Source organism: Nothobranchius furzeri, chromosome 8, assembly GCF_043380555.1.
Source record: "Nothobranchius furzeri strain GRZ-AD chromosome 8, NfurGRZ-RIMD1, whole genome shotgun sequence".
Classification (NCBI taxonomy): domain Eukaryota; kingdom Metazoa; phylum Chordata; class Actinopteri; order Cyprinodontiformes; family Nothobranchiidae; genus Nothobranchius; species Nothobranchius furzeri.
In genome coordinates, this window is record NC_091748.1 from 57,573,276 (window position 1) to 57,599,253 (window position 25,978).

Here is a 25,978-nt window from a genome sequence, read left to right on the forward strand (position 1 = left end):
GACCAGAGGAAACACAAAAGACACTTTGGATGATTTCCCTCACTAAATGAACAAAAACTACTTGATGCCCAGAGTGAAACCTTACATCGGGATGTTGTTAGAAGGAACACATTCTATCAAAGATAATTAACAGGTCTCACATCGCTCTTCTTTGCAGAATTGTTTTAATTCAGCCACTTTTGAGAATTTTCCAGAGCGGCCGCCTCTTTAAGGTCAAACATTCTACTTTGGGGGTTTATGCTCCAGCACAAGATTCATAGTTCTATCAATTACAGAAAGTAGTCCAGGTCATGTAGCAAAGCAGCCCCAGACCATCACACGGTCACCACCATGCTTGTTGGTATGTTTGTCTGACATGGTGTTAATTTTACAGCAGATGTGACAACAAACATTTTCCAAATGACTCTAGGACTTTTCTTTGCAACTATGAGCCAGGTGTTTCTGGTTTTCTTCTTTGGTCAGAAGAGGTTTTTGTCTCGGGACTCTCAGTGATGCCAATGTTGCTTTTTGTTCATCTAATAAAGCAAGACCTGAATTGCGTTTGATTTAGTTATGGGTTGTTGTTCTTGAATTTCTTCAAAACTCACCACGAGTGTCAAACAGGACCCACTGAGGTCAATCCTACAGGTCTAACAGTAACTAATCCTGAGTGTGGACCTGAACTCAGCTTTCCAAATGTTAACCATAGCTGACTCATAATTTCAGAAAAGGCAAATACTTCTTTGAACGTGTTAAATTAAACAACCAAGGAGGCAAAAAATGGCTTAAGAGTGTTTTATTATTTCCCTCCTTAATGAGGCAACACTACAAATACATTCAGACAGCAATGTTCACACTTCCTGTTTCAACAATACAAAAGAGACCGCAACACCCGCTGTAAATAAAATAAGCAATAAGAGGCTATTGGTAAACAAATATGGAACTAAAAACACACAGCAAGTCTCTCAGGTCTGCTTTTAGAAGCCAAAGTTGTGCAACTGTCCTTTTCCTATACAACTCATATAAATGAGACCAAAACAGCACTACCCACACAAAAACAACATATAAATGTTCCTCAAACTTTGTCTTTTAAATACATGATTCAGGCACAAGGAGGAAGGTCAAAGGACTGTAACCGCTATATTTCTACAGATCCCCCCCCCCCCCCCCCCCCCCCCCCCCCCAACTAAATCTTCTCCAATCTGCACATCATCCATTGGAAATAAAAATTACTAAGCATAATTGTACGGCTGCATACTTTATTATGTCTTAAGTGCTTTGCTCCCCAAGCATTTAACTGTGCAAAAACAAACCTCTCTTCAGACGGATTTATTTTCAGGCGTAGCCACCTTTGTGACGTTTTCACGACTTATCTTAGCTGCGACTCACTCTCAAAGTCCGAGTTTTCCTTTGGTTTGTGGTCTGAACGCATGTCTCATCTCCACCCAGCTTTTAAATGCATATATACATAAAAACGCATTAAAGGGTGCAAAACTGATATGAATATTCATCATTTCTATTACTTACATAACATCTTTATGAAGCGGTCTTCTCTAATATTCCTCACAAGTTGAAAGCACCTCATCTTTCTTAGTGAAAACCCTTCAGCAGCACTTTTACCTCTGTCAGTCCCCAGGAGGTGGATGTTTCCACTGAGGTCTGAAGAGTTTCTTCACTTGAACACCCCGAACATAAAGCGTAAGGTGCAGATGTGTTGCTTTAACTGGGGGTTTATTAGGACAAAACAATGGTGGTGAGAATAAACTAAGGAGGAAGATGGTCAGTAGTTAGTGAGCTGTTTGACTCATGTGGAATGATGCAACCACTTACGTCCACGATTTTGTTTTAGACTATTTGCTTTGTACCGTTTAGATCACACTGAATATAGGTGGGAGAAGAAATGGTGTTCAAACCTCAGAAAAAGACCTGATTCTTCAGGATTTGCAGGTAACATGTAGAGTCAAAGGTACGTTTATATGCACGCAGCTGCATGTTAAAGTTCTTTTTGAAATGAAAAAATAAAAAATAAAAATAACTATGACATTCTACCAGTCTCTACACTAGCAAACTCCACCCTGGAGGCAGAGGTCAAGCACTCGCTGCTTCTTCTTCCTTCTTGTCTTTTTTCCCCTCCCCCTCTCCTTCCCCCGTCTCATTGATGTCCCACCGTCGTTTGCGGTTGCGTGCGCTGGCCTTAGACGCTGGAAGGGAATCGATGCCCAAAACCTTGTGGATCTGACGGAAAGCAAGCAGCCGCAGAGCATGCTGGAAGCAGAGGAAGTACAAAAAAGGTAAAAAGTCGATTGTGCAGCTTTAAGCCAGACTACAGTGTGTTTGTCAAAACTCGCACAGTGTGATCCGGGCTTTAAGCAACACTTGGATGAGTTGTTCGAGTACCTGTGCGCTGGCAGTTATGTCCTCTCGGGCTTGAAGCTTCATGCTCTCTAAAGCATTTGTTGGCTCCTTCTCACAGGGGTCCATCAAACCTGGTCCATCTGGATGAAGAGAGAAAAAAACACAAGAGTTAGTAACAACACACTATTGGAAATAAACCAATTTTCTACTTTGCCATGAGGTTATTCATCTGCAATAAGATAAAAAAAGAAAATATTTGAAATAATCCATTTTCTCCTGAGGAGACGTGAGTGCAGACAGACTTTTCTTCACTCGCGAGTGTGGAGGAAATCTGTTTAGTAAAGCCTTCCCCGTTAGCATGAATTCACTAGCAGATTGTTCAGGGAATTCAGGGAAGTTGAACAAGTTTCGATCCCAATAACAGCGAGAGATGATAAAGCAAAAGCTATTTTCAATCAAAATAAGAAAAATGCTAAGAAACCATCTATAAATCCCTTTTATGCAAACATTTTTGTAATTCAACGGTTTGAGTGACACTGTTAGGGAGACGTATGTGCAATGTTATTTTAACAACACTCCAGCTGACGTCACTAAATAATAAAAGTGAGATGATTCAAATGAAGCAGCTGCTGTCATTAGGCCGACTCTACTACAGGTCTACTCATCAGTTTATGATCATTTGTGACCTGGTAGCAGGATTCCTGTGGAGATGCACTCCAGCACCCGGCGCATGGCCTCTCCTGGGCTGAGCGGACCGGCGGCACTGCTGATCACCTTCTCCACCAGCAGCTCCATCGCCTGATCAGGAAAAAAAAAAAAAACACAAAGATGGAAACAGACAGGCTAAAAGCCATTTATAACCACACAAGGTGGATTTAAATCTGCATTCAAAATCACTAAAATCACTTGATGGCTGAAGTCGATACAAGCATTAACTATGACTTTAATGTGTCTTCTCACAAAAAGCCAAAAATGGACAAAAATATTCAAAACAAAGTTTTGTTCAAAACCCTTACCCATCCAGGCATTCTCCCCCAGGTGGGAACACGCTGGCATAAATCTCTGAGCACTCTAATGATGATCACACATGACTGCAGTCCGTTTGCACGAGCCTACAGGGGTTTGAAATGAGCGGCATCAACATTAGTTTTGTCCTGTGGAGCAAAAGGACCAACAGGGTCTAAAGCTATCGGTACAAAGTAAAAAGTGTTGACGATAACTTTCTACCTGAAACCATTTAGCATGTCGAAGAGAAGCCAGATAATCCAAACATTTCTTCTTATTTAAAAGGTCAGGTGGATCCTTCTCAGACACATCTGTGGAAAAGGAGACGCACAAACTTAGTGCTCATAATCAAGTTGATGCAAAAACCCACATGATCATTGAAAGATGTCATTCATTTCTCAAGGCATCTGAATGGAGTATTTATGAAATTGGTGCAAGATATACACAGGTAGGTAAAACAGCATGTTTCTGTTCAACATATCTGCTGAATAATTGTATAAAAAAATGACAAATGCGTACTTTAGAGAGGCCTGTCAGGAATGAAGGTTAGAAAATAAGGAAATCCCAGGTAATCACAAAAATGTGGTCATATTCTATTTAAAATTTTAGTTCAAAATAAAATCTTGTGGTATTCCTAAACACTCGTGGTTTTATTTCCCTTTTCTTAGATGTTCTGCCTGTTCAAACACAGATTTCTATTTCAGTTCTGTTTATTATATAGAGAAGTTAGATATAGTGAATTCCCAACTCCTACTCAAGAGACAAACACAGCAAAGCAGAACCATCGCCAGTTTTTACAGTGCTCTGTAGGAAACCAGAAAGTGGCATAACTTTTGGTGTGGGGAGTTTTAGAAATGATTATGAAGCAGCGTCAACACTGCTCATTTCATTTTCCTTACATTAAGCTTTGCAAGCCAACCACCAACTCTTCTGATTTAACAAATGCCAGTTTTTGGTGACGTCTGCCGGTATAATATGCCTTCTGAGTTGCAACCAGTAAGCACAGGTACCCACAAGTCCCACCCAGCTACTCTAACGGGCCATTTCCGAGTAGATACCCCAATTAAAAGCCCTCGCTTCATCCTTTCAGGCCGGCCCGGTGAAGTGGGAATACTTGCATAAGGTCCATTAAAATGACCCAGAAGTCCTGAAAAGAGTCTACTATGTCACCCTTAATTTGCAGTAACAATAAATATAGCTTCAATCGTGCTTGGGTGTGTGGGATGTCTATTAAACTGTACCATCAATGTCAGGATAAAGAAAAGACAATTTTACGACAGACTACCTCAGAACAGACAGAACATTGGATGTTGACGTCATAATTCAGAACAACAAACCTAAATGTACTTTGATGGCTCAATATGTCATAGTAAGTTCAGCATCTGGGGTTTCCACACTTCCACGTTGATGAGAACTGTAGCAACAACTGAGATGAGCTCAAACAGATGAATTACAACAAGTAGTGTTGAAGCCTACACGATCATACCACTGAGAACCAAAGAGCCACGTTTAGCACACTTTTCAGACTGTGATTCAGCTACAGTCAACAAGAGGATTTTACCATTATGAAAAGCGTAATAAACATGGGCATGCTGTTCTTTGTCTTTATTCGTAGTGGTATGTGTGTCAGTGTAGCCTAGTGAACTAGACCAAGTTCTTGCTTTGTAAAGAATGGTCTAGGCACGCTCCATTGGAACCTCAGCAGCTCCTACCAGGAATCTGGCTAGCCAATCACAGCTCTCTAGAGGGGTTTCAAACACATAAAGAGCTGTGATTGGTCCATAATGGTGGGCCAATCATAGTGCTCTATCTGCTTAGTGAACAAATCACAGAACTTTATCCACTTTGTGGGCCAATCAGGGCACTCTATATGGCTGGTGGGTGGGATGATGCAACAGAGTGAAACAAGAGTATGTCACATTCATTGTCCAGTGGAATGCGGAGATCATTTGAAAGACAACGGTAGAACCCGCCCCACAACCGAGAGCCATCAATGGAGCGTGGCCACACTAAATAATACATTTATTTAGCCTGGCTTGCCAGGCTAGTGTCAGTGTGGACTTCATACCAAACCTGTGGCTCAGCAGGCTCTGCTGAGACAGAATGGGGCTAACCGATCAACATAATTTAAGAAAAATATAAGACAACAGCGACAGAAAACATTTGCATTATGTTTTCCAAATGAAGGAGAACAAAAAAATAAATAAAATAAACATTTAAATGCTGACAGATACTAGAGCAGGCAGTGGAGTGGTAGCAACACAATGACCCGAGTCTGTTTTCACATCTAAGGAACTTTAATGATCACTAAGGTGATTTCAGTTTTACATTAATTCAGATCATTGTGAAGCAGCAAAACACACACTCCAACGCTTCATTGTTGATAATGCTGTATAAGATGCCCAATCCTGGCCATGGGGGACAGTATCTAGCATGTTTTGTGATTTCTCTGATCCAACACACTTGAATCAGAGGTTGAATCACCTGTGCAGCAGCTCATCAGGCTCTGCAGAAGCCTGTTAATCACACGCTGAGTGAAATCAGGTGTGTTGAAGCAGAGTTTAAACTAAAACCTGCTGGATACCGGCCCTCCAGGACCAGGATTGTGCACCCCGTATACAGTGATGAGAGACGACAAGACAGAAAGTCCATGGAACTCCACAATCCCCCTTCTAGGCATAACTGTTTTTGTGACAACATTCTAGGGCTGGGCGATACGTCCTAAAATCATTATCACAATATTGAGGATTTCACCTTGATAACGATAAATGGACGATAACTGCAGGTGTACGCAGAAACAAAAGTTGTCCACTAGATGGGGCTGTCACATGTATTACGTTGAGTCACATGTAATTTAGTTGAGTCACAAAAGGTGGTACAGCTTCTTAAAGGGACACAAACGTTACCAACCTACACACATCTTTTCATTTTTGGATTATCAAATTTATTGACACGGGAAAAATTATCACGCTAAGGGTCAGAAATTTTGATAACGATAAATTTTCGATTTTTTTGCCCAGCCCTTCAATGCTCCCATCACTTAGAGGTTTTTCATCCCTGGGCATTAGCTGAACATTGATTTTCTGTTATTATACAGGTGCTGGTCATAAAATTAGAATATCATGACAAAGTTGATTTATTTCAGTAATTCCATTCAAAAAGTGAAACTTGTTTATTAGATTCATTCATTACACACAGACTGGCATATTTCAAATGATTATTTAATTTTGATGATTACAACTGACAACTAATGAAAATCCCAAATTCAGTATCTCAGAAAATTACAATATTGTAAAAAGGTTCAACATGAAGACCCCTGGTGCCACACTCTAAATGCTTTTGCAGGTCTTCTGAGTTCATTAGCTGAATAAATTGTCTCAGTAGTTCTGTAGGCTACACAATCATAGGGAAGACCGCTGACTTGACAGTCGTCCAAAAGACGACCATGGGCACCTTGCACAAGGAGGGCAAGACACAAAAGGTCATTGCTAAAGAGGCTGGCTGTTCACAGAGCTGTGTCCAAGCACATTAATAGAGAGGGAAGGGAAGGACAAGGTATAATGGGAAAAAATGGTACAAGCAATAGGGATAAGCGCACCCTGGAGAGGATTGTGAAACTAAACCCATTCATAAATGTGGGGGAAATTCACAAGGAGTGGACTGCAGCTGGAGTCAGTGCTTCAAGAACCACCACACACAGACGTATGCAAGACAGGTTTCAGCTGTCGCATTCCTTGTGTCAAGCCACTCTTGAACAAGAGACGGCATCAGAATTATCTCGCCTGGGCTAAAGACAAAAAGGACTGGACTGCTGCCGAGTGGTCCAAAGTTATGTTCTCTGATGAAAGTAAATTTTGCATTTCCTTTGGAAATCATGGTCTCAGAGTCTGCAGGAAGAGAGGAGACAGAATCCACATTGCTTGAGGTTCAGTGTAAAGTTTCCACAGTCAGTGATGGTTTGGGGTGTTATGTCATCTGTTATTGGTCCATTGTGTTTTCTGAGGTCCAAGGTCTAGTAGACGGTGTCAACCACGAAGTTTTAGAGCATGTCATGCTCTCTGCTGCTCACCAACTTTCTGGAGTTTCAGATTTCATTTTCCAACACAGTGCCAAAGCTACCAGTACCTGGTTTAAGGACCATGGTATCCTTGTTTTTGATTGGCCAGTAAACTGGCCTGACCTTAACGGGGAAAATCTATGTGGTATTGTGAAGAGGAAGATGCAATACGACAGACCCAACAATTTAGAAGAGCTGAAGGCCACTATAAGAGCAACATGGGCTCTCATACCACCTGAAAAGTACCACAGACTGATGGACTCCATGCCACGCCGCATTGCTGCAGTAATCCAGGCAAAAGGAGCTCCAACTAAATACAGACCGCTGTACATGTTCATACTTTTCATGTTCAGACTTTTCAGTTGGTCAATATTTCTAAAATTATTTTTGTTGCATTGGTCTTAATTGATATTCTACTATTCTGAGTTACTAAATTAGAGATTTTCATTAGTTGTCAGTTATAATGAACATTAAAGGAATAATCATTTGTAATATATTAGTCTGTGTATAATGAATGAATCCAATATACAGGTTTCACGCCAGGCGTCCAACCCCCCACCCCCACAGTCACGGACGATGCACGATAGCGAAACAATCCGCGTGTGAATGGAATTACAAACATAAATCAACTTTGTCATGATATCCTAATCTTATGACCAGCTCCTGCACGTTTCTCAAGTTTTGCATGAGTGTGTGTTCATGACATAAACACACACTCGAGTGGCACAGAAAGGTCGGAGAGCCCGGCTTTTGGTTCCCATCGTTGTTGAGAGAGGAAATAAATAAAACGGGGGACTAATGCAGCTGCAAGACATGGTAAAAGAAAATATCTGGGACAAATGAGCGTGCAATTTGACTGTCGGGGATTAATGAAAGGAAATCTTGAATGAGGGCTTTTTCAAAGTCCCCCCCTAAGAGCTTTCTTCTCATCTAATTTCTCAGCCTAAATTTAGGGTGCCGACTGGTGAAGGAGCAAAAGGGATATAATATAGATATAATAGGTGTACTACACAAGTGTATTACACAGACCACAAACATTTGGTTGTCTGGTACTGAAAGCTTTGGCTTCTCTAACCTTTCTCAGCCGCTTTTCCTCCTGCCTGCATGTCCTTCTCATCAGCAGGGTCCTCCCTCATCAGTGGCGAGGTGAGAGAAACGGTCACCTGCATTTTGGGCTCCTGGCTTGAAATAATCACGATGTTCGCCTCCTCGGGGTGAGCCTGCACCTCATACTGATCTTCAGAAAATGTCTGCCGGTTAAAAGGACACTTGGGATTACTCACTACAGAGGAGGAAGGGATGTGGGGGCGGAGGGTATTCTTGTTGGGCGTGTTTGGGAAAGCAATCTGTCTCAAGACCACTGCGATATAACTGCCTTATTAAAAAAGGCCAGGGACACTACAGTGTCTCAATAATAGGTTGTGAAAAATCTCTTTTAAGAGCAGAATTTTATAAAATGAAAAAGGGGGCGTGTAGTGAAGAAACATCCCATCTCACTCTGTAGGATTCAGGTGTCATAACCAGGCAGTAAATCTAAAGATCAGTGAAAAGCACCTTCAACAACACTCATACGGCTACAGCAGAGAAACAAACATTGAGGACATGACTACCTCCTCTGTCCTGTTGTCCTTAACTGGTTTGGTGTGCATCATTCTGACTGTTTGACCCCTAAATGTTCAGTTATCTTAAGTCCAGGTGTGACTAACATTTTGTTTTACTGTATTTCATCATTAGCTGCTCTGTCAGATAAGGCAAACCTTATACCAACTGGGTTTGAATTTGACTTGTTCTACAGCAGGGGTGGGGAACCCTATTCCATCAAGGGCCGCTATCCAGCATATTTTAATTTCAACCCTGCATTATCACACCCGATTTCAATCAGCAGGTGATTAACAAGCTTCTGCAGAGCTTGATGAGCTGCAGAACAGGTGAATCAACCACTGAATCAGAAGTGTTGGAGCAAAGACATGCAGGACACCGGCCCTCGAGGACCAGGGTTCCCCACTCCTGTTCTACAGTAATGTCTTTGTCCCCCCCCCAATTAAATTTAATAAACAAGGGGTGTTTAAAACTCTTGTAAACCCTTCCACACCTGAAATCATCAACCTATTTTAAAGAAACCTGTTATGATTCTAAAAATGCTCAAGAGATTATTTGATTTAATAATCAAACGAAATGTGAGAAAGCTGGTGATCCCGATCGGTCATACTCCTTTTTGCAAAGCACAAGAATTTATCCGTATTTTTTTATAAATCACGTCTAACATTTCACTTACCGCCAGCTCCTTAGGCAGCTGCATGGTGATGCTCTTCAGTAAAGAGATGGTGGGTTTCTTAGCAGTTAGCAGGATTAGCTCTACATTTCTGTCACCGCGAAGCAGCAGGCCTTTGGCCAGGATGCCGACCCTCATCACACCTTTGAGCAGCCGGGCGGCACTCTCAGTACTGACGGGGAACACGACAGGACAGGAATCTGTTGTTACCATCGTTTCTAAGCTTTATATACAGTACTTCAATTAAAGAATATACAAAAAAAAAAAAAAAGGATTAGTCATTTGCAGCAGTATTCAGGATAGACTGAGCTGTAAAATCCCTTTTTATTTATTTATTTGTTTGTTTATCAAGCTGCTTTGGGCTCATGTTGGGATAAAATATATTTACCAACAGTTTTTCTCCTCGGGAAATGAAAGGAAAAAAGTGATCAACACTCTGCTGATGGTCCCTAAATTAAGCTTTTTTGTCGCAGATCTGATTTATCAAGGAGTCACAAGTGTTAAATGATCAATGGCAGCATTTGGGTGTGAGTGATTAACTAAATAATTCTAAATGAACATGAAGATAACTGAATATTTCTAAGCTAATCTCTGTAAAATCTATGAATACTGAGGAACAAAATCACATACTCGTTAACTCTGTCCTTCTCTGCAAACTTCTCTTTATTATATACTTTCTTTTTCAAATGCAAAACAGAAATGCTCATTTTCAGATATATTATTTCATTGTTTCATTTGAAGTTATGATTTCTTGTTTTTTCCATCTATTCACGTATTTTGGTTGTTGTTTCTTTTTCTGTTATTTGTACATGTTCAAACTAAACTTTCTAAACTAAATAAACAGAACAGGTCATGTGATAACTAATGATTATCATCACATGCATCATTTTACATAAAAAGACACAAGAATAAGAGTATAAAATCAGTTTCTTGCCTTTTTTCTTCGACTTCTTTAGGAGCAGTGGTTGTTTCCTTTTCAAGCAGAGAGTCTGACACCAGTTTAAGAGCTCTCTCTGAGTGGGAGACGATCCTCTGGACAGCCTGGAGCTCCTCTTCCGCCGGGTAAATGGTGGAGTGTTTGGCCATGATGTGACGGTCATCTGCAGAGTCGGGGCGACGGACGCAGTTCTGAAGGCAAATGAACCAGTAAAGGTTAGAAGCTGCTGCCATTTTATGTTGTATACCAAATTGATCCAAACCATTCTCACCAGTAGAGGGGGTACCGGCATACCGGGGCGACTCATCAGAGGTGGGGGGGCCATCCTGCGTCGCTGCTCCCCCCAGTACATCTGCTCCTCCTCCATCCTTCTCCAGTACATCTCCTCCTCATATCGCCTGAAGGAAAGACGCAAATGTGTAAGGTCATTAATGAATCAGAATCAACTTTATTGTCGGTGCCCCAGCGTTCTGAAGCACAGAAATTTCTCTCCGCAGTACAGACGGGTTTTCACAGCATCTGTCTGCATTCCTTCCTGGATGTTTTTACTTCTCACAGCTCAAGACTACCAGGGCACCATATTCAGATAAGATGAATTGTTTAGGTCAGGCAGAGATAATTTCCTCTGCATTTCAGTTTTTAACTGATAATTCAGTCTCTCAGTAAATCCAATTATTGGGTTTAAACTTGCCCATAACATGCAGTGACTTTCTCCAAGATCAAATCCATTTTGCGAACCAACACCAGGATTGCAGCTAGAACCTCTCGCTTGCGATTCCCCTCGAGTAACTTCCCACTCTGTGCAGTCTCCACACGGCTGAGACTTTCCATGGGTACAGTTTTCACTCCAGTTGCCCCCGATTTTCCAAATTTCCAAAATACCAGAAACCCCCCCACTCCAAACAGAAGAAATCCAGTAATTATCAGCCCGAAAATCCATACATCTTTGATTTCCTCCATGGACAGCTGGGAAAGGCATATAATATTCCACTCTTTCCAAGAATCCAGTATATAACACACCAGGTGTGTACCATCTGGACAAGTAGGAGCCCCCTGATACGTTTATACTGTTGAAAAAATCTTGTCCATCGTGTTGAATGACCAGTTGACCAAATCCATAATTTAATAAAAATAGGGTTTTCAGGAGGAATACAGAGAAGTGCTCTGTAGACAGACAGGACAAGAGCCTTGTGGGGGGAAATGATAAGGGAGAGATAAGAGAAGCGTCTGCACTCCGGTGCCAGAAGAAGCAGCCAATGGTAAATGGTAAATTGCCTGTATTTGTATAGCACCTTCTTAAGGCGCATCACAACGCAATCAGTCATTCACACATTCACACACTGGTGGGGATGAGCTACGATGTAGCTACAGCTGCTCTTGGAAACACTGACAGAGGTGAGTGAGGCCTCCTGAACACTCAACTCTTCTAAGCTGACAGAACAGGTGTACCAAATCTGATTTTAGGGACACTTGATTGCAAATTGAGTTGAAAGGCTCATATTAAATGATAATTTTTCAAAAATATAGAAACACTGAATAAAGTATTTTTATTAATTTAAAATAATCTTATTACATATTATGATTATTACTGTTTATTAGAATAGAATTCCTTAGTAAACTCTCTGGAAAAACGAAAAGAAAACGTAGCCTGGAAATATTGACAGACAGCAGCCTAAGCTAAATCATTTTGCTTTGCACATCCGTCTAGGAACCTCAACAGGCCTAAACAGTCTTGTGTCATCACATCAGTTTGGTGGGCCAATCACAGCACTCTATCAGTTTGGTGGGCCAATAACAGCGCTCTATCAGTTTGGTGGGCGGTATGTTACGGCGACTGATAAAAAAGAAAGATGGCAACGGCTCATTTGAAATGGCTTTGGCATCAATTTTGGACTATATAGACTATGGCTTTTGTTTGAGTCAGAAGCAGAAAGAAAGAAGTCCTTTATTTAGAAAAAGGATGCATTTGCACATCCTTCATCTGAGTATGGCAGACTGCCCTGTTGACTGACATCTGTAGCTGTGAGTATGTCACATTTTTTAATAGGGAATTGTCGAATAGGGAGCCTAAGTCACGCCCATCTATTTCTGGACCACGGGTTTCCGGAAGAACGAAAAAATGAATGCAAGTCAATGGGGCTAAAAACGCTATTTTCTAATCTCGTTTGTTATGTGCCATGGATTTCAAATGAGTTCCATGATTTTTAAGGACACATTCTGATGCCAAGAAAGCACTTATTTTCGAACAGGGGCAACAGTTGTTTTAGATTTTGTGTGAAAATACATCCAGGCCTACAAATGCACATCACCAAAGTGACACAATCAAACCAGACACGGAGAAGAGAAGAGCAAAAATGGCTGCAAGTTTAGCGAACTACAAATTCTTCCCTCGGGAGGAAAGAACCACCATAAACCTGGCCGTGTGGTAAGTAGCAGCTACGCTAGGGGAGATGAGGTTCTGTGGTGACATCATATATGCGACATGCCGATGTCTGATTTGTAGTCATGCTAATTACGGACATTTATAAGTTGATAAATCTCTTTTGAAAACCAATTTTTATGATTTGGCTTTAAACTTAGCATGAGTCTTTTTAGTGTTTTTTATTGGTAGCTCTTAAGCTTTAGTCTTTATGCATTTTTATGTTGTGTATTGTTTTTAATGTTTTTAATTTCTGTGAAGCACTTTGGTTGGTTTTATACTGTTGTAAGGTGCTATACAAATAAAGCAGCCTTGCTTGGATAAATCTCAAAGTATATGACAGGCGTGGTCAAAACACACATCATTACTTTTCATTAAAATTGAAGTAGAACATGTGTGATTCAGGACTTAAGGCAAATTAGATTAGAAAACAACTTACCGTATTGACCCGCATATAAGACAAGGTTATTTTCATCGAAAATAATTTTAAAATGTGGGGTTGTCTTATAACCAGGGTCTAAGCATTACACGCCCGTAACAGCAGAGGGTGCCAGGCTGTATGTTTTTAATAGGAGAAAAAAAATGGAGACGAGAGGTCCGGAGCAGAGTGGACCGAAAGTGGGGCAAGTTAACAAGCTATAAGGCAGAGTTATGCAAATTTTAAAATGACTGTGGTCAATTCAGCAGAGGCGTCAAACATTGCACGCATGGACGACATTCAATGGGAGGAGCCGGCAGGTGTAGCGATCTGATGGTACACCCCGCAGCAGCATGAGCATTGAGTACAGCAAGGGAGAGGGCGTTTGGATAAAAGCCTCATTTGACATTTGATTTCACATGTCAGCAAAGTTCTGATAGTTTGCATTAAAATAGTATTTTTTTTCTCAGTACTTGTTCTCAAATTTTCAATAAAAATATTTTATTCAAAAGGTAATTTTTGTTTTGTCTTTTCCTGAAGATTAGTCTTGGAAAGGGGGGATGTCTTATAATCGGGGTTGTTCTATATTCAGTTCAATACAGTATTTAGCGCCAATGACCTGTCTTCGTTTTTTCGTTCTTCCGGGGACCCATGAGCCAACCAGAAAGGGAGGTGACTTCCAATATAGACTGTTTGAAAGACATCTGTGAATTCCATCCCAAATTATGAACAGGAAACATGTGTGCCACTCTAAATTAGCATAATTATCATTCATTCATTCATTTTATTTATAAAGCCCCTTCCCACCCCCAATCAAGGGGGCCCAAGGTGCTGAACATAGTGCAAAGAAGCAGCACAATATAACAGCTCTATAAAAAAGAGAGCTAAAAATAAAAGAATAGTGATCAAAAACATTAAAATGTGAATAAAAACTAAGAAACAGATCTAAAATACAGCTTAAGCCTTGCTTTAAAAGTGGGCAGCGATGTGGACCGCTTGATTTCTTGTGGGAGTTGGTTCCAAAGCCGAGGTCCCAGAACTGCAAAGGCACGATCACCCCTAGACTTACGCTTTGATGGCGGTACCACCAAAAGGTCACTCTGACCTGAACATGGTGACCTTGCAGGGACATAACGGGTCAGCAGGGAGGCTAAATATGGCGGCGCTGATCCAGACAGGGATTTAAAAACAAGGACCAGGATTTGAACAAGATCAATTAAATATGCAAATAATTAATTGGTTAATTAGATGGCAGGCCCTCTGATTATTACTATTTTTTTACCTTAACGTCACCATTATTTTGGGTTGTTCACCCCAGCGTGACTCAAATATGATTATGGGTTTGTTCACCCCAAAGTCACCTAAATATCATTATTTTGGGTTGTTCACGCAATGTCACCCAAAAATGATCATTTGGCCTCTATAGCACATGGACACCACCTTGCCCCAGTGCACACGTCCCTTTTTAAAATTCTTTCAGCAATTTTCTAGTTGTTTTATTTGTCTTCTAGCTGTTGAGCTAAACTGTGTTTTTTTCCAACAAAAAAGCAGAAACAGGTGTGTTCTTGCTGTGTCGTATTTCTAATTCCATGCTGTAGTTCTTTTTTAAAACACAGAACAGTTTTGTTACCTGTTTTCCCGCTACGTTTCATTTGCGGCTGCAAACTTCCTCAGGCTGACGCTGATGGTGGCGGATAAACGGAGAAGGAAGTGACGCCACCATCAGCGTCAGCCTGAGGAAGTTTGCAGCCGCAAATGAAACGTAGCGGGAAAACAGGTAACAAAACTGTTCTGTGTTTTAAAAAAGAACTACAGCATGGAATTAAAAAAGCAGAAACATGTGAGTCTTACATCACATTCAGCACTTCCCGTTTACTGGTCTAACCTACATGAGTGCTTAATGCTCATATGGTCCTTTTTTTAGTTCCTGGAGAAAAACAAAAATCCACTTTGACATCAAAAAGGGACCTAACTTATGTTTGTGATTCAGAGTTATGTCTGACCTCATCTCCATGTGCCAGCGCTGCTCATCATCTCTCTGTCTCTTCAGCACTGCCTTCTGCTTCTGCTTTTTAAGTTTGCTCTCCTGGAGTTTCCTGGCCCGGTTACTGGGCTTAATCTCCACAGGAAGCTCTGGGTTCACCTTCTTCTGCAGGGAAACAGAATAAGACCACATATGTAGAAGGAGGCCTGTAGCATAAAAGCCATCGCACAAGTTCTTCTATACTTCCATTTTTAGTGCCCACTGTATCATTATGTTTATTATTTTGGTTAAAACATTTCACATCTGTTCTAGCTTGTTTACCTTGTACTGCAGTCGGTGCCTTCTTCCTTTCAGGTGCATGTCTTTCGCATTGGGATCATTGAAGCTGCACTCACACAGTTTACAGTGAAATCTGATCACCTTTCCATCCTCGTTACGAATCTGAGACACGAAAGGTTTGGTAATTACATAACAAATGTGGCCAAGTTTCCCCTATTAAGAAATCATTAAATATCTAGTATTTACTAGGCCTTTAATTAGGGCTGGGCAATAAATCATTATCGAAATTCTGACTCTTATCAAAAGATGTGTATAGGTTCATGTCCCTGTAAGAAGCTGTACCACCTTAAGTCGCATGAAAATGTGACAGCCCCATCTAGTGGACAACCTTTGTTTCTGCGTATACCCGTAGTTATCGTCCATTTATCATTATCGAGGTGAAATCCTCAATATATCTTGATATTGATTTTAGGCCATATCGCCCAGCCCTACCTTTAAATGAGATTAGTGCTACCTGAGATTAACAAAGGTCTATGATATAGTGGACTGCTTCACAGTTAGCTACACTCTTTTATTCAATATTTTGAAGAATAATTTAAAATGATCTTTTCCTTTGTGACTTGGTCAGCTGTTTTTACAGACGTAGTTTACCGATGTTTGTGAACATTTTTATAGTACAACCTTGTTTCATTTATTTTCTATACTCTTTTGTAGATTTGTTGCTACACTGGTGATCCCAAACTTGCCACGGAATCTGAATCAGACCAAGTTTCAGCCGTTTAATCAAATTATGAACCTACCACGCCCGTGCTTGACAATGTCTCTGTGTGTTACGATGCATCTTCTTACAGCTAAATTGTGCAACACCACCTTCCTTAAATGATCATGTCCGCATGTTCTATTCAGAAATCTTTAAATGTTTAACAAACAGAAGTTTGTATTATATAATGTTGTATTATATGATAAAAATAACATCCCTGTTAGACAACATCTCCCACCCAATGCATGAAGCTATTGTGGAGCTGCTGCAGAGCTCTTTCAGTGACAGACTTCTGCATCCTGGATACACAGAAGAATGTTATCAAAGATCCATCCTCCCAGCAGCTAACCCTACAACGATCACTGCTAAATAAATAAATAAATGTTTTTATTAAAAAAAAATTCTTTAGCATCAAATCATCCTTGCTACTTTAGTGATATCAGTTTCTATGATTCAACCTGAGCCCACTCATTATTGCACTTGCTGTTTCCATTCTGTGTAAATATTCCGTCATCTTTTTCTGCAAAATATTTTTTTATTTCTTAAAATGTGTATTTATCCAGTATTTTAATTTTTTATCTTTGAGAATTTAGACTCTTAAGTGTTTCTGCATTTTGTTGTCTTGTTTACTCTTTATTCTTACTTTCCATTTATTTTTTACTCTTATTTTTGTCCCTGTTGTGACTGCAACTGCAGATGTGACACCAAAATGTCCCCACTGAGGGAAAATAATGGTATTTTCTATATTCATGTGATGAACATATAGCTAAAGCTGAACATCACTGTAGGTTATTATGCCCTGAAGAAGGCCGAACGCGACCGAAACACGTCCTCTCATCATCAGTGGTGGACCAATCTGAGATTATGAATTATGTTAAGGCCCATAACAAATGGAAAATCATATTTCTAAAATGTTTTACTTCATGCATTTTACTTTAAAACTAATGTAGATCAATTCTGATTAATTAATGACAAACAGGTAATGTGGTTACATTTTTTCATTTCTCCTCCCACCTCCTCTACATAGTCATGTCCCACAGGCTGGACGTCAGCTTGACCTCCAGCTCTGTCATCATCACTCTGTGGCTCCATCTTCTGGACTAAAGGCTGAACAGGCTCCACCACTTTAGCTGCCACAACGGGTGCTGTTGCTGCTGTTGGAGCACTGGTTGGTTTGATAGCTGCAGGGAAGATAATATTATTGTTTTTAACATTTACTTTTTTATAAAAGGTATGAAGGTCACTAGCTTAAATAGACAATGTTGAAAAAAAATGATATCCGGTTGTTAAAATATATTGGTGGCTTCGTAACATAACCATAAAAATCAGGTCGCGGATCTAGCGTCTTTGGGGGCAGCCATATTAGACGCTATAGTTTCTTTCTGGCCGGCTCGGGTCCTGCACCTGGCGATGACGTCACACTAGATGACTGGCTGAACATACAACTTACGGATGTTACATTACCACGTTCAAAATCATTTAGGGAGTAAGAAACACCAATTCAATAACAAAGCTGCTAAACTCTTTCCAAAACCTATGTGAAAGAACAGAATTGAAAAAGAGATGCAATATATTTCGGCCGAGCGGTATTGCCGTAGTATGATGACATCATCGGCAAGCGCAGGACCCCGAGTAGATCTGGAAACTACAGCGTCAGAAAACTAGCATCGTCATCGCATTCTCTCAATGGAGTTAACTTAAGAGCCTTCAAAGTCTGAGGAGTCACAACAAGGTCAAGTGCTTTCTGCTCCACAGTTAACAACATTTACCGTAATGCTTTAAACTAGCAACAGTCAGGAAGATATGGAGTAAAACTACCCTGAAATGTATTATACTGCCCCCTGGCGCCAGGAAACTACACACTGCCACAAAGACTTTTATTTTCAAACATCTAAAACGATTCAGAGCCAATTAACTTGCTAATCTATTTGATTTTCAAACAAATACTAAAAATAATCAAACTTACAACTGGGAGTTATTTTGGTAGGAGTTGGTTTCTTGACTGGCAGGGTTGTTTTTACTGAGGCCACTGGTTTGGATGACACTGAGGGGGCTGAAATGGATGTGGACACAGTGGGTTTCCCAGCTGTTGAGGTGGTAACAGCTGGAGCAGAATTCACCAACACCGGTTCAGTCGACGGTATCGGTTTTCCAAGCTTAGTGTGAAGTTTCACCACCTTTAAAAAGTGAGACAGGAAGAAAATCAACATTTTAAAGCTGCTGATGCTTCATTCTTTTCAATTGCTACAGAGATATTTTGTTCTGAGACTTGGCAGCCTTAAATAAAACCTCACATGTGCACACGGCAGTCTGCCAATAATTAGTGAATCCTTTTAAAGGTTTTTATTAGATAAAAAAACATCATAGCTTCACTAACCTTCTGGTGTTTGGCTCCACGAATATGTGCAGCGTAGGCATCCACTCCCGTGCACGACACGTCGCATAATTCACATCGTAACTGGGTCTGGACTCCTCTGGGCCCGTTGCTGGTCCCAGTTTGCCCCCCTGCCTTCAGGGCTGCTTCCTTTTTTTTATGCTTCTGGCCCTCGTTGTGCTCTCGGTACGTCTGATGGAAGTAAATCAAACCAGTCAGCAAAATTACAAAATCAGAGCATCTGTGCAATGAAGTGACCTAATATTAATAAAGGTAGTATCGTGTCATATGTCACAGTATATAAATAGTATATTTTCTCATGCATTTATGATGTTGTGCACTAAGCATTTCTGGTAACGTTTCTCTGCACATTGATTCAGATACGTCATGTTTTTGCTAACCTGAGGTCCTGCACAGCTGATCTTGCAAATGTCACAGTAATGAAGCTGAGGCTGCTTCGGGGGTCCTTTAGGCCGCTGTAGCTTGTTTTGATGAAAGGTGGGTTTTTTATAGGTGTTTCCGGTCAGAGCTGTAACCATGTTGCTCCCAGAGTTACTCCAGGAGGAACTTGTCAGCTGCTTGGGAGGTGGCGGGACAGGGGCCTGGGGCTGTTGGGGTTGGTGAGGTGGAGGTTGAGATTGGGAGAGAGTCTGCTGAGTTGGCTGGTAATAGGAGGGAGTGGATGTAGAGGTGTAGCCAGCAGGGTCATAACCAGAGTAGCTAATGCCTAGAGGTGAGAGAGCAGGATAAAGAGGACAGATTTTGTAAAGAAGAACAGTAAGCAAGCCTGATATGGGTCAAACATGAATAGCTGAATAAAAAGAAAGTGGCCCTTTTAGTTTCTCTGGGGAAAGCACAAAGCCTGACATCCAGCATTCTGATGCTGGTGCGGTGCGGAACGGCAGTGGCAAGGTTTACTCGCGAGCTTCGCTGCATGCCAGTACACACCAGGAGAATCTCCAACTCTGTGGAACGAATTGCCACTGAGCATTAGGCAGGCACCATCCCTTCAAGTCTTTAAGTCTCGTTTAAAGACTCATTTTTATTTGATTGCGTTTTAGCGCTAGGATCATTTGAATTGCCCTAACATTATGGTTTTAACTATTCTTCTTTTTAACCCAGATGCTTGATTTTATTTTTTCCGACATTTGTTTTTTTTATCGATTAGTCTTATTCCGATATCTCTCTTTATCTGTAATAGTGTTTGCTTGATATTTTATGATTTTATGTTTTTATCCTGCTTTTATGCCCATGTACTGGGAATGTTTTTCTTTTAATGAAGTTGTTCAGCACCTTGGGCTTCCGATAATGTTGTTGAAGGTGCTATACAAATAAAATTTGATTGATTGATTGAAGTGGCTTATCCGCCATCCTCCACGTTTGACTTGCGAGAACACAAAATCCCCTTCATCAGAGCAGATACAGTATCAGTTTTGTCTCAACTCACCAGAGTAGGAGGTGGGTGCAACTGTGGAGCTGAACGAGGAGCCAAGGGTGTAAGATGAGATGGGCGTTGGAGGCTGCTGGACACTGCTGGATGCTGGGTAAATGTTGTAGCTGGTAGACACGGCGCTGGAGGGCACCAAAGGTTTTAGGGCAGTCACCTGCCTCTGGGGAAGAGGGGGCTGGTTGTACACAGTGGAGGGAGCTGGGCTGTACGCACTCTTCACTCCTACTGATACTGAAAGGAAAGAGAGAAGCAGAATAGGATGCAAGAGCAAACACGCCATGAGACACAGACTGCATCCTCTGAGTAGGCCCATTTCTAGGGTGGGGGTGGTAGGTGAGCCAGGATACTGATTTCACTAGCAAATAAGGACTAAACTGCAGCTAATGGACTGTGCACTTCAGAAAAACTATACTGGCTTTCCTTTAGACAGGCTGAATGTGTTGGAGTCTCACAAATTTGTGACCGAATTCTGCTTTGAGCAGTAAAATGAATAAAAGATTAACTGTTGGTCGTTTTAGAAACAGGACATTTATCGGTTTGCTACTTCTCTCCTCGTGTGATGCAGAACTAAAATAAACCCTAAACCTAACAATTTACCAGCTGTGTCATTTAGTAATAGTAGATCAAACTCAAGTGACTCACCAGTCTGATAGTAGTTATCCGTGGGTGTCCTCTGAGCTGGAGCGATGCTTGTCTGGTAATACTGTTTGTTGTCATAAGTCGTCACAGTCGGCACATAGCTATAATTTTCCTGTAGCAAGTAATAAATGTGTTATTTTGAGCTTAATCTGAGGCCAAATGATTTTAATATTTTAAGTATCTTTACTTGCACCAAAATAATAATTGTTAAATACAATTTACACAATTAAAATGGAGAAAAGCAAGAATGATGACCGACACAAAAGAGACTGACCGTGTCTGAGTATACCTGGTACGTCTGAGGGGTGGTGGTGGGCTGTGGTGGATCTGGCTGCCTGAAGGTGTAGTCTGGAGGTGCTTGGTGGCTCTGATAGGTCGGGTATGGGGCTGAGGCCACAGGTCGGGCTGCCTGGACGGGAGCTGGAGAGTAGGACGCCGTCACAGCATGGGCCACGGTGGGAGCCTGCTGCACGCTGTATGTGGCTGTAGACGGGTGTGAGTAGGCCGGGGGGGGCTGGGTACTAAAGGAAAGTAGAACAGGAGAAGGGTTTTAGAAAAACAAAGCAGCCATTAACACAGATTTCCTTCAGTTCAGGTGTTTTAAGCTTCCTGATCAGAATTAGTTTAATGCTCCCATGTTTCAACAGGTCATAGGCAAAATGGAAGCATAAAAGTAAAGCAGAACATTAAAATTACATCCTTTCTTAGACAGCAGTTTCTACCATCAACAACTTACATTATCAGGATTTCTGTTGAGTAGGGCTGCAACAACGAATCGATAAATTCGATGAAAATCGATTACTAAAAGCGTTGGCAACGAATTGCGTCATCGATTCGTTGTGTCGCACAACTCTTCCAAAAGCGCCCCCCCTTCCCGCCCGCCATTGCGCGCAGACCAGAGCAAGTCAGATCAGCGCGAGGGAGAGCCGCAGATCAGCGTGAGGGAGAGCCGGCAGATCAGCGCGAGAGAGAGCCGGCAGACTTGCGCTGCTGCGAACCGGTTCGGCATTGTTGTGCAGCGATCCAGGCAGCTGCTTCCAGCGCACGGTCCATTCTCAAAGTGGTTCAACCAAAAAACTATAATTAGCACACGATCGTTCATGTCCGCACATGTTCTCTATTTTGTCTTATTTGTGCCTGAAGCGCGCTACTGCGGAGCTCATCACCTGTGCTGTGGTGAAGTCACCTCACGCAGCATCGAAAACGCGCTCTCCGCTTTGCGGTCAGGAGATCCCTTTGATCTGCTCAAAAGTAACTGATGAGGTGAAAAGGTAAGAATCCAGGCAACAGATTTTCTGGAGAATTAAGAGGAGATGCAGGAAGATGAGAGACAGGACAGGACAGGACAGGAAAATAGTTAAATAAAAACAAGAAAACAAAACAAAGTGTTGAAAAGTAAAATGTAGGTAGATTTATCTCCACTACACGTTTTTACCAGTAAAAAACAATAAGTTATACACATGTTATATTTATACATCTGATACAATTCAGAGCACCTTCAAAACTCAGTCACCCCCCCCCCCCCCCCCCCCCCAATAAATGGGCTCCCCAGAAGCCTCTGTGTAATTCATACCCTCTCCAGGAGTGTTAGTTATACAGTGTTTATAAAAGCCCCTCAGACATTACTGACATGTTCTAATATTATCAGATGAAAAACTAAATTATCAGACATGCTGTCTCATCTGCTTCTTTTCTAAACTTTTTAAAAGTAACAAAACCATCTGAAAGCCACCATTTGTGGATTCTCTGAAAGTTTCCATGGAGTGTGTGACAACTTATTTTTTCATTGATCCTATCGTCTAATCTCACAGCTGAAACAAGCATCCTTAATAATCTGCACAGGAAGCTTACCGATGCTGTAGTAAAACAAAAGGTATAATAATTTATTATTAATAAAACCTTGTTGCAGCATTAAAGCAGAAAAATTAGATTTTGCATTAAATATGCAAAATATTTACATATTAATTGTTTTAGAGCCCTTTAATTGGCAGAATCTGATATTAATTTAGTTCTTACAAAAAATGGGTCCCAACATGGTTTGTGTGGCGTTGCCATAGTGTGACGTCATAGGCACAGATCCCCTGTCCTCTTGTTTGGAAATGGAAATATGGTCACCCTACATTAAACAAACTGTCCACCCGGGCTTTTGCGCTGCACAGAGGCGCTTCGCTGCCTATGACTGAACGTCAGTTGAGAGTCAGTCTCATGCAGACTGACCAATGAAGAGAGGGCCTCAAGTTAAGACCCTCTCCTCATTGGTCAGTCCACACGAGGTGGGTCAAAGGTTACTCTGGGCAGGTTACGTGTTGTCAGGCATTCAAGTATTGAGTATATTTACTGCATATTACAGTAAAATATTCTGTATGTGACCACATTATGGTGATCCTTGGGTCGTGATGATGGAGCCCTTGAATATTGTTGCCCAGGGTACAACAAAGTGTTAATCTGGCCCTGGTTCCGCCGTCACATTCCCGCAGAAACTGGTTGATCACACCGGGGCCAGACTACTAGCGTGTGGTTTTACAACCACAATGTCATCAGAAGCAAAAACGCTTTTAAAAGGGAGGGAGGAGTCCTAACTGTTGCTGCAGGCGTGTTGTGTGAGAGTGCAGTTATATACTGGTTAATATATTTTTGGGTTCAGTTGCTTTCATGTGGCCTAATGTGAGTCTATTTGGGATCATTGGAATGATCAGCAGCATTTCTTGATGTGACTTTATGGCAGTTGCCCAGGGCATCATCGCAAGGAGGATGGCATTCATTTGCTTTTGCTTTATTTGGTATTTTTTCAGTCATTTTTGGAAATAGTGATCAATTTTGATTAATTCACAGCCTATGTTTAATTACATTTAAAATAAATGTCAACAGATGAGATCAAACAAAACACATGAGAATTGCCCTTAAGCTGTTTAACTTGGACCAAGCATTTTAGGTCACAGATAGATGTAGCTTAGGGTCTCTGTCTATACACCTTATAAGACAATTTAGGTGATGGCATGTTGTTTTTCTGCTATTGAACTGTTTTCTAATAATGTTGTGTTAAATAAAGTGAAGGAAGGAGAGAAATAACATTTCCCTAGCAGTTTTTAAAAATTTCCCCATGTAATCCGATTAATCGATTAATCGTGTCGAGACCCCATCCGATTAATCGATTATCCAAATAATCGTTTGTTGCAGCCCTACTGTTGAGCTTTTAGTGGCAGGAAGGACAGCCACATGACAGGGCTATAAAATATCCCCAACAGATTCTGAAAGCTCTAAAAAAGCTTTAATATGAACAGTTTATGTGTTTCATGCCATTTTCTTGTGCTCTTGACATTTATCATATTCTAACAGAATTCCAAACATTTGGGTCCCTTTAAATGATCATTGAAAGATGAAAAGTCACAGTCTTTCTTGCTTATCCGGGGTCGGGCGGCGGGGTAGCCTAAGCAGGGAGGCCCAGACTTCCCTCTCCCCAGCCACTTGGGCCAGCTCCTCCGGGGGAATCCCAAGGTGTTCCCTGGCCAGCTGAGAGACATAGTCCCTCCACCGTGTCCTGGGTCTCCCTTTAGGTCTTCTCCCAGTTGGATGTGCCTGGAAACCTCACCAGGGAGGCGCACAGAAGACATCCTTACTAGACGCCCAAGCCAGGAGGAGGAGGAGCAGCAGGTCTACTCCGAGCCCCTCCCGGATGACCGAGCTTCTCCCGCTATCTCTAAGGGAGAGCCCAGCCACCCAGCGGAGAACTCATTTCGGACGCTTGTATCTGTGATCTTGTTCTTTCGGTCACTACCCAAAGCTTGTGACCATAGGTGAGTGTTGGAATGCCGACCGGTAAATCGAGAGCTTTACCTTCCGACTCAGCTCTCTCTTCACCAAGACAGACCGGCTCAACGCCTGCATCACTGCAGACGCATCACCAATCCACCTGACGATGTCATGCTCCATTATTCCCTCACTCATGAACAAGACCTTGAGACACTCATACATCTCCACTTGGAGCAGGACCTGGCACGGAGAGGGCATTCTACCCCTTTCAACTCAAGACCATGGTCTTTCCCGTGTTAGAACTGAAATGCTGCAGCAGTTCTATATTTCTGTATCATTGTCCGGTCATCATGCTTTTGTTTAACAGATTAACTATTAAGTTTAACATCTGGACTTTGAAAAACACACAGAAAAATAACAAAAATAGGTCAAATAAATGCATTTTCAATCAGATTACCTAAAGGTAATGATAAAAATTTAACCCCAAAAACAGGCGTGCTGTCAGTCAGCTATAGAGAAGGATCCGGGAATGTGCAAAGATGGAGAACAGAAAAATGGAACGCATGAGATTTGTGGTGTAAAGACAATATTCCTGTCAGCCAGGTTTGTTGGCTTGAAGCATGGCCGCGATATTAGATGGAACACAAAAGCTTCACAGTTCACCAACCACAGAATAATTTATAGCACATTACGTTGATTACTTGCCAACCTGTCAGACTGATGAATCAGGCAAACTTGCCCAACAATCTCCTTGCGACTGCCACGCTAATTGGCTGTGTCTCTTAACAACCACAGATATTTATTTACCTGCTTCACTCTGAGCCAAAACATCATTGTTGAGAGAGCTCTGTGATCCAAACGCTTAATCCTCAAAAACACCAACCAGAACCAAAACCTCACCTGCAGCACAACAGGCGAGCAGCAGGCAGTTTTTTGCAGTGCTTGAATCCCCCCGTCACGTTACTAGTTTGTATTGCCGCTCAACAGAGGATGGCCACACTGCGGGGGTCCATTTAAACCGTGTATCGGTAAATGCTGGCCTGCGAGTTCGCTCAGCTAACGTTAGCAATCGAACAGAGGGTCAAGCTAATCCTTAACAGGCCACTGAAACGTCACTAATAACCGTGTTTCTTCCAAAGTACAACAGCGACCGGTTCACGCGACTTAATATGTATAATGACAACGACTTCACGACGTTAATTTACCTGTATTGCGGACCGGTACCATGTGTGAACCCGAAATAGTTGCTAGCAGCCATCTTTTCGGCTCCGGTACAGCACAGCACCGTAGACCGCCCGGA

The 25,978-nt window shown here is 41.6% G+C and overlaps 1 protein-coding gene across 2 annotated transcripts; it reads right to left on the reverse strand.

Annotated features, from left to right (window-relative positions):
• Window positions 1-1,212: 1,212 nt before the first annotated feature.
• Window positions 1,213-25,978, reverse strand: zfr2 (zinc finger RNA binding protein 2). Of its 2 annotated transcripts, none has more exons than XM_015971308.3 (19): window positions 25,884-25,978; window positions 21,218-21,449; window positions 20,932-21,040; window positions 20,287-20,520; window positions 19,241-19,566; window positions 18,843-19,031; window positions 18,432-18,642; window positions 17,480-17,646; window positions 15,748-15,867; window positions 15,446-15,591; window positions 10,877-11,003; window positions 10,603-10,796; window positions 9,672-9,840; window positions 8,472-8,646; window positions 3,562-3,650; window positions 3,351-3,446; window positions 3,021-3,132; window positions 2,377-2,474; window positions 1,213-2,244 (listed from the first exon to the last, which is right to left on the reverse strand). In XM_015971308.3, exons 1-19 carry the CDS (start codon window positions 25,934-25,936, stop codon window positions 2,068-2,070), a joined length of 3,024 nt encoding a protein of 1,007 aa, XP_015826794.3. In that variant the 5' UTR covers window positions 25,937-25,978; the 3' UTR covers window positions 1,213-2,067. The 2 variants fall into 2 exon arrangements, with proteins under 2 accessions (XP_015826794.3, XP_015826793.3); XM_015971307.3 differs by having other exon boundaries at window positions 21,203-21,449.